The 15437-nt window shown below is 42.4% G+C and overlaps 1 protein-coding gene across 6 annotated transcripts in view; it reads right to left on the minus strand.

The window, feature by feature from the left end:
• Positions 1 to 4206: 4206 nt before the first annotated feature.
• Positions 4207 to 15437, minus strand: part of LOC112922132 (SWI/SNF related BAF chromatin remodeling complex subunit ATPase 2) — a 72241-nt gene continuing 61010 nt past the window's right edge. For all 6 annotated transcript variants that reach the window (XM_072761781.1, XM_072761800.1, XM_072761807.1 and 3 more), the window contains exons 15-19: positions 11725 to 11888; positions 9879 to 9945; positions 9096 to 9206; positions 6015 to 6257; positions 4207 to 4416 (exon numbers count right to left, since the gene is read on the minus strand). In XM_072761781.1, the coding sequence (XP_072617882.1) occupies positions 4222 to 4416; positions 6015 to 6257; positions 9096 to 9206; positions 9879 to 9945; positions 11725 to 11888 (780 nt within the window). In that variant the 3' untranslated portion in view covers positions 4207 to 4221. The remainder of the gene's footprint in view (positions 4417 to 6014; positions 6258 to 9095; positions 9207 to 9878; positions 9946 to 11724; positions 11889 to 15437) is intronic.

The raw sequence follows: 15437 nt of genomic DNA on the forward strand, positions 1-15437 counted from the left end.
CAGTCAGCACAAACAACCCTAAACGGGAGCTAAATCGCAAAATCAATTTTTATTCAGTTTATGTGAGGTTTTACATATGGCCTCTTGTATGAGCTGCCATTCCTTCCTGAGGGTAAGGAATGGATTTTATGCTACAGCTTGCTGGTGGTGCTGGGAGCACTGGGGGGACGGTACAGTCCCTTGCTCATTAGGTACATCACTGGACTCATTGCTATATTAAATACTCATTGATTAAAACTAATTTTTATTAAATGCTTATCCATTAAAAACTAATTTTTCTATGAAACAGAGCTGTACTTATCAAGCTTTTGGCCCTTCTATGCCTGCTTCGGTTATATCTGAGCTCAGGCTACCTGTGCAAGACAGGACTACTGTGTAGGACATACAAAATAAATTTTGTATTTTAAGAGTTTTTTCTGTCTTAAAACTCAGCAATAAGAAAAGAAATGACCCAATTAAAAAACAAACAAATAGGGATGCCTGGGTGGCTCAGTGGTTGAGTGTCTGCCTCCGGCTGAGGGCTTGATCCCAGGGTCCTGGGATCAAGTCCCACATCAGGCTCCCTGCAGGGAGCCTGTTTCTCCCTCGGCCTATGTCTCTGCCTCTCTCTCTGTGTGTCTCATGAATAAACAAATAAAATCTTTAAAAACAAACAAATGGGCAAAAGATTTGAGTACCAGGGGAGTCAGGGGAACCAATCACTTCATCAAAGAAGAGATATGGATGCCAAATGAGCAATGAAAAGATGCCCAACATCAGTGGATGTTAGAGAAATGCAAATTTATTACAAGATACCAGTGCACACCTGTTGAAATGGCTAAAAAGGTCAAGAACACTGACGGTACCCGATGAAAACTGACGAGAACGTGGAAGAAATGCAAGGCTCAGACACTGCTGGTGCAACTGCATGATGGTTCTGGAAGTTTCCTATAGAGCTATGCATGCCCTTAGCATAGGACCCGGCGACCCCACCCATGGGGTCCAGTGAAATATTTTATTCCACTCCAGTGAAATAAAAACTTATGTTCATGCAGGAACCCATATAACACCATGCATACAGCAGAGGCATCCATGATTGTCAAAAATCAGAGACAACCCCACCATCCCAACTGAGTGGACAGATTCACTATGGTGCATCCATAGATGAGAATACTAACTCAACAATAAAAATGAGACAGACATTGATATGGGCAACCTCTTGGATGGAGCTCAAGTGGTTAGCTCAACATGTTGGGCTAAGTGAAGAAAACCCAGATGCAAAAGGTCTGAGGAGACATGATGTCTGATTCCAGCCACGTGACGTTTTGGAAAAGGCAGGGCTCTAGGGATGGAGAACAGATCACGGGTTGCGTGAGGCTCAGGGTTACGGACAGGATCTGACTAAAACCGAGCAGCACCAGGGGTGTCTGGGGGCTGCTGGGAGGGAGAAATGTTCTTCCCCTTAACTGTGGGTGTGGTTAACATTTGTCAAAGCCCACAGAACTGCATACCCGAAAGACTGAATTTTATTATACGGAAATTTAGAAATAAAATTAAAAACCACTTCCCTGACTGGTTGCTTTGCAGGAGAGCATTGGAGAATTACTGCTATGGCAGAGCTAGCCTTTTTCCTGCCATCAGCCAGGATTCCTTCCCAGGGTCTTTAGGGAGGCTGAGAAAGACAGACACGCTGTTTGTGGCTGTAAGCAGATAGTGGCAGAGGGAAGCTCCTTACCCCTCGAGATGATGCTTCAATGGCCAATTTCCCTCAGGTTAAAAAAAAAATCCTAACAAGATAGAGAAAGTGGAGATGGAGCACAGGACAGGCCACATCCACAGCTACGTACATGCACTAAGTGATTGGTTCCCCTGACCCCCCTAGAAAGGTTGATGAGCAGAGGCGAGGGAGGACCACAGGATGTGTGAGGAGGAGTGGAGGGTGAGAAGGAACTTGAGGCCAACAGCAATGAACTATTCTAGTTCTACATACCGGACAGAGCAATAGGAGTTGAGAGTAAGGAGTATGGCAGGGGCAATGGTCAGGAGTTGAGAGCCTACCGCATGCCAGGGTCAGACTCATGGGTCTTACAGCCATTTAATCCACTCAACTATTCTGTGAGGCAGGTATTATTTCTTTGCCAGTTACTGATGAGAACACAGAGGCCCACTGTGTTACTGACCAATGTCACACAGTTAGTAAGAGACAGGGCATGGGATAGGGACCTGTGTCCGCTCCGACAGGCAGAGCCATGATTTCCACTCCCCTGAGCTGTCTCTATAAAAGGTAGCTTATCCGTAGATGATATACCACATATGGGGCAGTTAACATACCCCAAATAATACTTTGGGTCTTAAAGAATATAAGTATACTTTATTCAGGAGACACGCTCTCTAAAATCTAACCCTAATTTTTTTTTAAAGTTTATCAAAACCCATGAAGCTGTCTTGTGGAAGGAACAGTGAAATAAATATTTTAGTAAAGCAAAGAATTCCTTTGTGATATAACCGATCACCCCATAACCTTTATGATGGGCAGGTTTGGAGTTTTATAGAATGGATTTTCTTAAAACAGGGCAAACTCCCAAGTTGTGATATGCTTTTAAAAATCTATATTAGCCAGTCTTAGAAATTAAGTAAATAAGATGAAGTTTTGTAGAATGAATAAATGAAGACCTTTAGTTAACCACCTTTTATTCTATATCTCTGTTAAAGAAACAAAAGAACTCTAGGACACAAAATAGTTAACATCCATCTCTATATCTTGCAGGACCCCTTGCCAGGAATATAGTTCAAGGAGGCCACATGACCCCTGGACCCATTCCCCAGTTTATTCAGTAACTAGGTCTATGGTGAACAGTAAGAGAGTTACCCAAACATGCCAAGACCATAGGAAGTCAAAAAAATATCAACAGCATTCAACCCCCAAGATGCATTCAGTGGCAAGATAAAAAACTTAAATATTTAGGCTTCTGCTGGGGTATGCTGCTGGGGTATGCTGGGGTATGCATGGTATAAGAACTGTGCTTATTTTTAATTATTTTCCCCTGACTGTTAATGAAGAGGGGAATTGGGAACAGAATTCTCAATAAAGTGATCAACTTTGTATGCTATCTTGTCAACTCCCACTTAGGAAATGAATAGGAGGAACCAATCTGTACCAACCCCCCACCCCACCCCCAGTCATTACACAGAAAAACACAACAACGCAGAAATACACTTTTCAGAACTGACTTCTCTACAGAGAAAACTCGGATACAAATATCTCTCATGCAACAAATAGTAGGCGATGCCAAACAACCTATCTCTATGAGAATAAAATTGAGAACTCAGAAGTGTATGGTTCCAAAAATATGATCAGAAACATATTAAACTAATACCCAAACCAAACCAAAACATGTAAAGGGGTCAAAAGACATTCTAAAGCACTGAGAAGTCAGTGTGCAAAATGTGATGTGAAAAAAATACCTGCTTAAAATATTCACAGGGACTTGATTTAAATGGTGCAGGAAAAAAACCATGACCAAGAATAATTAGATGATGTGCCTGCCATTTGCAGGAACTCTGTTTTTCACTTAACTGTCAGAAGAGTGACATCATAAGCATCTCACATGCATTAAATACATTTCTAGGAAAACTGCTCAATGTTTATGAGGCCTTTTGAGGATGATGCAAGCCCCAAACCCATAACCCTGCTTGACTCACTAGCAGATCAATTCTGTGGCGCCTGCCAGAGTAAACTTAACAAGGTTATCACTGAAAAAAAAGAAAATCTAAAGTTAAAATATAATGTCAAACTAATATAACGTTGAGTTGATGTCAGTTAAAGATAAAATGTCGGGATGCTCGATGAATTTGGTAATTTTATAAAATCTGGCCCTAAAGTTTTGGGAAACCAGGCTGAAAATACTGAAATTTCACTTCTCTCTCTCTCTCCATTAAGACCTCTAGCTCCTTCTTCTTCTTCTCTTTTTAAAGATTATTTATTTATTCATTCATTCATTCATTCATGAGAGACACAGAGAGAGAGAGGGGGGGGGAGACATAGGCAGAGAGAGAAGCAGGTTCCCTACAGAGAGCCCGATGTGGGACTCGATCCCAGGACCCCAGGATCACAACCTGAGCCGAAGGCAGACGCTCAACTGCTGAGCCACCCAGGTGCCCCAGACCTCTAGCTTCTAAGGAAGAAAAAAGTCCTTTATGCTATTTCCAAGGTACCTGTGACTAAAATTCAAGCCTGCTGTTTCAGAAACACAATTTCAGACACACATACTTGGGAGATCGGCAAGGGAAAAATACCACACAGCTTTTGAATTTGCAACATACTTTTTCTGGCAGCTGGGACTCAACTTCTTTCTTCAGCCTCCTCAGTAAAAATGGTCTCAACACCTTATGTAGACGCCTGATGATCAATATGGTTTCTTCTTCATTTAAGTCCACCTACAAGAGAACCTCAGATGAGTTGGACATGTTGCTATTGGGTTTTTTTTTTAATGCTGTTTCATGAAATAAAGCTTTAGGGTTATGTTTATTATTTTGTTGAGATACATGAGTGAAATTTTATGTGCATTAAGGCCAGGTCTCTCTCTACCTGGTATGCACACCCCAAAATCCTCTTCCCACATGCCAGCTGGTAATAAAATGGCCTCTAAATGGGGGTCTTTGTCATAATGTGGAGTTCCATGGAAAAGGGACCAGAGCCACCAGTCTCCCAGCTGAGAATTCTTTTTTTGTTTTTAAGATTTTATTTATTTATTCATGAGAGACACACAGAGAGAGGCAGAGACACAGGCAGAGGGAGAAGCAGGCTCCCTGCAGGGAGCCCGCTACAGGACTTGATCCCGGGACCCCAGGATCATGCCCTGAGCCGAAGGCTGATGCTCAACCACTGAGTCACCCAGGCGTCCCCCAGCTGAGAATGTCTTGGATATGACTGCAACAAGGCCTTACTGAAGACTGAAACAGAACCCAAATAAAGGGGCCATAAGTTCATGTGCTCTTACTCAATGTTGGAGCATTAAGTTAGGCTCCTAACTTAGATCATCTCGGATGCAGAAACACACCAAAGCAACAAGGACATAAAAAAAAAAGAGAGAGTAGACCGAGTGTATGCTGGTGGTGCACACCGCTCTTCCTCACTCTTCTTCTCTCTGCCCCATCTTGTTCAGTCCTCCTCACACAGAACCTTCTCTAGAACCTCTTATGCCACCTTTCCCTATGAGCCTCTAGGGGGCAGACTTGATTGACGTTACTTTCTACAAATGGGCCAGCCAATGAATTACTGACAAAAGGCAGAGGTCCTTACAATGCACTTGAGAATTAAAGTGCTGAACATTCCAACATAAATGTCCCGAAGGCTTTCTAAGTGGCTTTTCGTTCCCACAGTTGAGAAACCACTAATCAAAAGGACAGGTGCCCATTTCTTTTCTTGCAAAATGGCCTGTGTCTTCCTTTCATAAATGAGCTCCAAGAGGAGATAGATGATCGGAGGAATGAGAATAAGAAGCGTGGCAACGGGTACTCCGGGATGTGAGGAGTATTGCTGTGGACACAGAACTGAGGTTCACACTAAAACCGGAAAAAAATGAGTATTGAAAGTGAGTGTGAGCTAGTGCAGTTTCACACACGAACTCTTCACAGGGAAACCGTTTATAAAGAGAAGCCCAAGTTTACTACAAGGAAATATTTGCTTCAAGGTTTGTGTTCAGTTGGTTCGGTTGCTCTAGTTAAATTGATTTAGCAAATATCTTTCCATTCATCCTCCCTGTGGCCCATTTAGATAAGCATCCCATCATTCAGGACGGTTCTCTAGTGGCCTGATTAACACGTCGGCAAAAGACTAAGGATCCTAGACTCATCACTAGATCCATTTTCTTAGGACAGAAAATAACCCTGGAAAGAGAACACACGCACCCAATGATGAGTGTTTAGTTGTCAATCACCCTGTGGGTTTTCTGCAGCTCTAACATTCTCAGCTTTGGGTTCTTTACATTCATTTCATTGTCATACAGTGGAAAATACAAAAGTTAGACCAGTACCCTTTCTCCAGTCATGGCAAACGGGGCATTAAACCACTGTTCAAATGTGCTGCAGCTCTTAAAAATGGTAGGGAGGAGGAAGTTAAGGAGGGCCCAGAGTTCTGGGAGCTTGTTCTGCAGTGGGGTCCCAGTCAGGAGGATCCTTCTGGGGGCCACATAGTGAGTGTTCAAGACCTGAGTCAGCTTGCAGTGGTGATTCTTCATTCGGTGGCCTTCGTCCACTATCATGTATTTCCACCGAATCTGTAACACAAGAGGAAGGACCAACACACAGTGAGCGAGGGAAAATAAAACCACTTGCAACAGGCAAGTGGTAGTGTGGAAAACCAAAGTAGTCATACTTGGTACATAATATGGTGTGATTCTTCTTGGGATAACAAAAAAAATCTCAACAGTCTGTTTCCCATACCTGATAGATCATGTGATATATACCATGTGATAATGGGATGTCAAAGCAATGATGTTGCTTAGGGACCATGTGATTCCAAATTGCCCTTCCCAAAGAAGGGAACTTGGATCCAGAATTAAATAGTTGGGCCAGGACTAACTAGCTCCCGTGTCTCCGCAACCAATACTCCTTCTATTGATGGCATACCATGATGGCTCTACTGGCTGTAGAGCTCGTGCTGCCTCTGCTCATAGCAATAATAGAAGAGCAGATTTTCTGCTTCTCCACTTGAAGCAGAAGTTAATGACTGATCTTCCAAGATGGCGACAGTCGGTACTCATAGCTGAGATGCTCTGGCTTCATGCCTTTGCTTCTATTGTTATACGGTTAGGGCTTGGCTCAGCTCAGTGTTCTTTTTTTTCTTCTTAATTTGAATGAGTTGCTAACATTTAAAAGTTGGAATACTTCACATAACAATCTGAACATTCAGCTTCTCTTAAAAAAAAAAAAAATAAGGCCTGGCAACCTGGAGTCTCTCAGTTCAGACATATGCCTTACCTGTCAGGTCCTTACCTGCCAGGTCTAGGATCACTGTTTTAAGATATCTAAAATGAAAGCATATACTCACTGACAGTGAAGACCATGCTAAAATATCATTCCTCTGTTTTTGCCAGAACTTTGGAATTAAACACAATCTCATTTCCTAGCATGACTACCACTTGAAAAATAAAGAATGGCCATATGACATAATCTTCCCTCCTAAGTCTACATGCAGGCCCCTTCCTCTCTCATAACTCACCCTTCAGCCCTCTTCAAGGTCACTGGTCTCAGATTCTTTAAGTGAGAACAATGAGGAATGTCCCACTAAGCCTATTCATTCCCTACAAAACAGTGGCAATGGCCAAGAAAAGCATCTGGTGCTCAGATGTCCCCGGATCCTGCTCCAAAGCTCCCAGAGAGAGAGAGAGAGAGAGAGACTAGCAGAGTATTCTAGATGGTCCCTGCCTTCCTCACTACAAGTGACAGTGAAATCGGGGGAAAAGAAATATAAAATCTTCAGCTGGGCTGAGATGTTTGGGCAAAAGAAACTACCATAGCTTTGTTGTTGGGTTTTGTTTTGTTTTACTCTTCCTCCACCATTTCTAAGAAAAGTGTTCATAAGCATGAAGTTGTATGGACAATTATCCCAAGCTTACCAATAGCATAGAAGGGGCCAGCAGATAAAAATGTATTTAAGCAAACAGTCTACATCTACTTTCCTAATTCAGCTTATGATCTAATAAAGAAGGAATCAGAGAGGACTTCGATTCTGCTAATTTACTCTTTTGCCAATTGGGTCTTCCACTTGGACAAAATATTACTACCCCTTTCTATAGCTTCATTTCTCTAGCAACATGTAAAAGCAATTCATCTCACTACCAGGCATCTCTGATGAATTCTGAAATACATATGCAGAAGATGTGATAGGATTTTTTTTAAAGGATCTCGAATGTACAAACACATTCCCGTAGTAATATCGAAAAACATGTCATTTTCAACACTGCCAGATTCATCTCTGAGTATGAGGAGCAGGAACACAGCATTGTTGCCAGTGCCATCTCAATTATTAAACCTCTCCTGGGAGCACACTTCCTATATGTTATCTCCTGTGATGCCATGAAGGGAACTCTCAGTTCCCTGAGCAAAGGTTTAATGCAGAGAGAGAACAGATCCCCGAAACAGCTATTCTGTTCAGTTCTGGCCGTCGCTTCATTTCAGATTATGGCACTTCCAGAACACCACAGGGTAAAAGAAATTACTGGAGGAAGAAAAATGAAGTATCCGCGTCTAGCCCCACCAAAGAAGGTATTCTGAATGAATGCATTAGGGGGCAAGGTGCTAAACATGAAAAAAAAAAAAAAACATTTTCTATTTGCCGGCCAAAGGACAACTTAAGAAAGTACAAATTAGGAGACATGTATGTTGCAGGTAGAAAACAACTTTTTCTCAGCTTCAAGTGAATAGTCACAGAAACAGCCTGGAGTAATCCAAACAATGGCCCATTATTTTACCAGGGAAAAAACCTAAGACAGGAATAGCACCAAAGCTGCAGCCTGGACAAATGTTCACATGGAGAAGACCATATGGAGAGGTGCCTACTCATCGTTGGAGAGACAAAGGCACAAGAGGAATGAAGTCATGCTGCTGACAATAACCCAGGGCTACAAAAACAATTATTTCTTCCACAAGCACGTTCAGGGCCGTTGGAGAGAAAAGAGCTGCAGAAGGAGCCCAGGTGAATTGTTTTAAGAGACATAAACTCAGTAACTGTGAGAGGCTAGGTTAGAGAACCAGAATCAATGACATATGCAAAAAAAAAAAAAAAAAAAAACAACAACAAAAACAAAACGAAAACAAAAACAAAAAACCACACACACACACACACACACACACACACAAAGAAAAACCAAAAAAACCCCCAAAACCAAAAGAACAAAAGCCCAAACCAAACCAAACAAAAAAAAGCATGCATAAGAATTAAAACCCCCGACTAAAATATATCTGACTCTGCAAGAGATAGAAAATAGAGAGAGAGAGAGAGAGAGGCCATCTAATGATCAAATTATACCAGTGAGTATAATTTGGGGAATACTTTATACTCCAGTGCAATGGTCCCATAATTAGAGGTAAAAGATTTTTTTTTTAAAACCTACCTTTGCAAGAATGTGCTTGTCTTTGATAATGTACTCATAAGTAGTCAAGAGGACGTTGAATTTCCCACTCCGCAGCTGGGGTACAAGGGAGCGACGCATTGCAGGGGTGCCCTGAATGGAAAAAAGTGTATATATATATGTAGGCATATACATTACCCAAAGGAAGTAATGTGTACATTTTGCTTCACTATTCATGGCTTAATGGAGCCCAGACACACGACTGAGGATTGCACATCTACGCATTATCATACACAGACCCATTATCCACGACAAAGTGCTTGGCAAAATCGCACACATCTGGATGCTTTTCAGGCCCTTTACAGGCAGGCTTTCCCACTGAAAACCGAGGGTGAGGGGACAGCCGGAGAAGGAAATTACAGCAACCTCGAGGTAGCAGAGAACCCGCTGCTCGGCTGAAAGGCTCCGTTTCTACGGGAGCGTGCAGCAGGCAGCCCGGGTGCCCGGGTAATTGCCGAACTTTGCAGGAACAGCGGGCATGGCGCGGCGCGAGGGATGTGCGATATTTGTCATTTGTATTACTCTCATCAGAAACCTCGCAATATGATAATTAACAATTTTCTTCTGCATTTCACTATCTGAAAGTAATTATGGTTTATTACAGTAATCTTCTTGGGATGATTAACTCACAGTGTTTGGTACATGATGTACATGACAAAACTTTACAACCAAATACAGTTCACAGATGTGCATATGGGAGGAAGAAAAAAAATTGGGTCTATTTTTTGCTTTTCCACATTTATATATAAATAAAGCATTCCAAACCTTGTAAGAAATCTTCACCACAGAAGGAGCCCATTTGTCAAATTCATATGTCCAGTTAGATAGAGTCCTATAGAACAAAAAAGAAAACATACAGAGAAAAAGACATTGGCATAAAAATCAGTGGTTAAAAAGATGTTCTTATTTATGCTCGGGCCTCACCTGGAAAGGGGCAAGAGAATATAAAATATCTCAACTACATACTTCTTTGAAAGGTGTGGAAATAAGAGATAAGTGGGGAATAAGCTGCCCCCAAAGCATGACAAGTTGTGTTTGTGAGTTCATAAGAAATCTCATAAAAAAATAAAATTGGGCAGCCTGGGTGGCTCAGCGGTTTAGCGCCGCCTTCAGCCGAGGGCCTGATCCTGGAGACCCGGAATCGAGTCCCACGTCGGGCTCTCTGCATGGAGCCTGCTTCTCCCTCTGCCTGTGTCTCTGCCTCTCTCTCTGTCTCTCACAAATAAATAAATAAAATCTTTAAAAAAAAGGAAGAAAAAGAAAAAAGAAAATTAAAAAATGCATAAACATGGGGGTGGAAACCCTTAATTTCAATATTGAAAACAGCAATTCCCCGAGTGATTTGGTGATTCGTTAAGAACAACCACGTAAGTCCTCAGAAAAGTTGAGTCAGGAAAAAGAAATGACAGAAGCACATGAAAATATTAAATGAATCTGTCAAGAAGGAGCAGGGGAAGAAATACAGAATGCCTTCTTTTGTTTTAATCCCTGAAAGCATCACCATTATATAGGAGTCAGAACACACAAAACATAAAGAGCAAAATATATACTTGAATCGGAGATACAATTCGAAGGACATCTAAATACTATGGATTTGCATACTACAGATTCAGAAGCCTGCAGACACTCCTCACCTCATGTAGACAGAATCTGCAAATGCTAAACCAGAATCCTGGGTTTTTTTGTTTGTTTTTGTTTTGCAAGGACCAACTCTGTATTGGCACCGAGATCTACAAAGATCTCGGTGAACAGAAGCGCAACCTAACACCCACAGCCAGAGACACTACCATCGGAGGAGGGCGGTTCTGAACAGGTAGTCCTCCTCTGAGGAGAGTCTGGGAAAGACCTTGGAGGGAGCGCCCTGGCTCTGGGGACCAGCAAGACCTGTTCTCCTCGAGCAGTAAAATCGCTGGCATTGAGCTGGTCGTACTGAAGGCAGTTTAATTCAAAACTCACAGTTAAGACTGTGATCTAGATTCTGCTTTAAAAGTTTGTACAGTTGGGCAGCCCGGGTGGCTCAGTGGTTTAGCACTGCCTTCAGACCAGGGTGTGATCCTGGGGACCCAGGATCGAGTCCCATGTCGGGCTCCCTTCATGGAGCCTGCTTCTCTCTTTGCCTGTGTCTCTGTCTCTGTCTCTGTCTCTGTCTCTGTCTCTCTCTCTTTCATGAATAAATAAATAAAATCTTTTTAAAAAGTAAATAAATATCTTTAAAAAATTGTACAGTAAGGGTGGATTTTGAGAAGACATCCGTTTTGAATAAGGTAGCCTTTTGGAAACAGGACAAGGCAAAGGAAATCTTTAAAAAATATAGATATCGAAACCTTTCTGCTCTGTGAACCGCTTAAGGGGTGATGACAAGTAAGACCCAGCTGTGCAGCATGCAGGCTGTGTAGACTATGGTGTGGTGCTAAGGGCTGATACAAATCACTCTATCCCATGTTTAAAAGAGACCGAGGGTGGGAAGTGACAACCTTAGTCCAGATTAGACACTCTTGGTGATCTTACTATGTGCTAAAATTCTGCCTTAAATGAAAAACAAGGACAAGCTACTGATAGGGCAATCTACAACCTACAGAACGGTAAGTACAGAATAAATGACTTTACTTACGAAAGGGGAACAATGATGAGATAGGGGCCATTGAGTCTTTTGTGCTCCATCAGATAAGTGATGAGTGCAATGGTCTGTATGGTCTTCCCTAGCCCCATTTCATCCGCTAAGATCCCGTTCAAATTGTTATTATACAGGGAAACCATCCATTCCAGGCCCTGGAGCTGAAATGAAGAGTAATTGCTTCAATTATCCAAGATCTGCACAGGTAATTAATACTAATACAACTCAAGTGAGGCTGTGACTTCTTAACTCCTCGCTGCTATACGTCGGATTTCCCACAGTAGGAAAGTGGGGGAAGCACCAACACAGAAAGAATTTAAAATATGAGCCTGTAATCATCCCTGCTGCTTGGCAGGTGCTAAGTGTTAATCAGATTTAGAAATGACGGGCTGTAGCATACTGGTGGGATTTTAAGCAGCTTTGCTGCTCATCCCTACTTAGCATTTCACAGTATATGACATTCCAGAGTTATTATAAATGAAGAAAACCCAAACTAAAATCCATTCCAACCACTCCAAGAACAAAAAGCCAATGTGAGGATTAGAGACAAACAAACCAGAAGGCAGGTTTGGCACACAGATCAGAGATCATTAGACACAGCCTTCTTGGCAATGAAGCACCTCCCCCAGAGGGTGGGATCCCTTCAGTGAGGAAGCCGGGTGACCAGGGAGCCAGGGGTGCACTGGGCCCAGAGGAGTACACTTCCTGATGGAGAGAGAGTTCCCAGGCATCACAGGGAAACTCGGCAGTCAGGGGGCTCCCCAAGGGCAGCCCACTGGAAGCTGACTACCTGGAAACATGTTCAACACATTTTTAAAGTACAAAAGCCCTGCACCAGAGATGCCACTTTGGACATAAATACAAGAAAGGTTGGGTGAAGACACAAATCTGTTCCACTTCCGTCTCCCAACCACCAACGCCAATACCACCACCATAGCACAGACGTTGGGTTTAATGGAAGGAACAATTCAATATACTTCTTTATTTTTACAATATACATATTTACATATTATATTATATATAGTTATGTATACATATTATATATTATGTATTACATAAAGTTGAGTATATGTAAATATGCAAATATATAAATATGCATATTTGCTCAAGTCAGTTTAGCTTGCTAATTAAGTTATGCTTAGGGAAATGTTCATTTTAATTTGTTTTCTGTAAGAACAAAGTGAGTAATTCAATTATTTTCAATATTTATTAAATGATTGTTCTGGGCAAAGGACCATGCAAGCAGGTACAGTAGATGGATGGATGCCTGGCTATTTAAGATGCATGGCTCCATTCAGAAGCTTGCAGTCAAAGAGGAGACAAACGGCGTTCACATACAAACATGTACCAGGAAGTGGCTGAAAGTACGTGGCATACGTATAAATACATGTAATATTATTTAAAATTGTTCTGGCACACGTTATACAATCCCACTGAGCAGAGGTTTTCTTAGGGAGAGTGCTGTAACAGTCTGCAGAAATACTTTCATAAGCCACGTGGGGTACCTTGTACCATGCAAGACTCTAAAGCACCCTACAGGATTTTGAAGAACGACAGCAACACTAAGACATGAGAGAACCAGGAAGAGCTCTGAGGGACTGGGCAAAGACAGAGAAGGGTAGAGGGGAAGTGATTGGAAATCACAGGGGCAGGCAGGATGGGCCGCATGCCTATGACAGGACCCTGAGACCACCAAACCTTTAGGGAAAGTCAACTAAATCCCAGAAACATTTGGACAGTGGTAGTAGGATTTTTTTTTTTTTTTAATGAAAACTGGCAAGGGGCTGAATTTTGCATCTGTGTTAAACCCAGATAAAACAGAAGCATAAACTGGCAGCAGAGGAGACTAGAAATTCACAAAAATTGTGGGAGGTGATTTGGATGTCCGTAGACCATGGAATTGGATGGAGGGTTTGGGCAGCGAACCAAACTTGTGCAACTTGCCCAGGAGGCAGCAGGAAGACCCCCTCTATGTCAGGGTTATGTAACCATTAATGATACAAAAACTTTTCCAGGAGCAAAGGGACAGAAAGCTTACTCCTGAGCAGAGTGATCCAGGCGGGGCACTGAGCCATAGTCTGAATGGGTTTGTGAGAAATGGAAAGGATCTCATCAGTCAGAGGCAGGAGGTCAGAGTCCAGGAAGAAGGGAGACCGTGCAGCAAAAGCACGGCAGGGAACAGACACAGAGGCATGCTCGGAAAGTCTACAGCAGCCCAGCAGAGGGACAGAAGCATGAAACGCACAGATGGAAATGCGGGTAATTGGGTTTGGAAAGACTGAGGACAAGTGATGAGGAGGGTGTTGGATCGCAGGAAGAAATCAAATTGGCATGAAAAGCAATCTATGAATAATCCAAAGAATGCATCTTGCCTGCACAGACCCACAACAGAATTTATTAGAACTGATTAGGAGTTAGCATCTATGTCAGTGTCAGGTAGGCCAAGTACGATGAAAACAACACCCCATGAAAGCAGCATGGTCGTTGGAGAAAACGTGACCTTACTACAGCCGGCATGGTGGGCTCCAGGGATATCCATTTTCAGGACATCCCCGAGGTCAAAAGCAGTCCTGTAATATCACTAATGGCATTATGTGCCGTTCACATCATGTTGACATGTTCACTGATGATGCAAGAGCAGCAGTGGGTACAAACTGCTGGCACATTAACATTAATCAAGATGGGGCTGTGGCAATAGTCACTGGACCCTGCACCCCCACACAGTGGCAGTGAGCTCAGTGCCAAGTGTTAAGAGTTTAGGGGAGCCGGGTTCCAAAAAGTTGGAGAACTTTAAGCATATACTTCCTAAAGTATATTCCAAAAGACACTAATTTTACAGGTGGTTAATAGGGGACATATGAACAAAAGTTATTTCACTGCAGGATGCTGCTATACAATCATCGATTACACGTTTATTTTTGCAGAGTGGTGAATGTGCTCGTGCACACCAGGGATTACCAGGAGGGGTCACATCCAGGGTGCCCACATAGGTCTGGGTGGCTCAGGACAGTCCTGGCTATGCCTCGTATGAATATGAAGGGCCTCTATTTACTCTCATAAGCATCCGAATTTGCAATAGTAAATTATATGGCAATTCTACCTCCAGGTGATAGTATTTCTCATATTTGACCACAGAACTATCTTTCTTTTTCTTTTTAAGGTATATCATGAAGCAGATGTTCCCAGGAACATACTTTGGGAAACACCAAAGTGGTGGGAGGTAGAAGATAGGAGCTGACCTTATTCCAACAAGTCAAGTGAAATGTCTATTCTGTTTACAGGACACTTTTCATCAAAGCTCACTCTTTCACTGTGTCTTAAAAAAAGAAAAGCATAAATGTAGACAGTGGGTCCTAGAAGCTGAAAATCCATGGAATTAAACTAGAGCCAGCACCGAGGTTTTTAGAGGAATACTTCATTCACCTCAAGATGAGGCACAGATGTTCCCTATACTCAGAGTGTGGCTGGGTTTTCCACCTCAACGAGATCCCCCCCAAAAAATATTCCAAATGTTAAGCCCAAATTTCTTAAGACACAACTTATCCTAAATTCATGAAAGAGAAAATGGGTATTGCCCTGGTACGATGGTAAAATAGAAGTGTTCCAAAGTGAGAATTATAGGTGCGACAGAGAGAATCATCATATTATAAGCAATGTGACCCCAAATGCCTCACCATCATCAACCTCCTTAAGCAATCCACTTACACATG

The sequence above is a fragment of the Vulpes vulpes genome, chromosome 1 (assembly GCF_048418805.1).
Source record: "Vulpes vulpes isolate BD-2025 chromosome 1, VulVul3, whole genome shotgun sequence".
NCBI classification, from domain to species: domain Eukaryota; kingdom Metazoa; phylum Chordata; class Mammalia; order Carnivora; family Canidae; genus Vulpes; species Vulpes vulpes.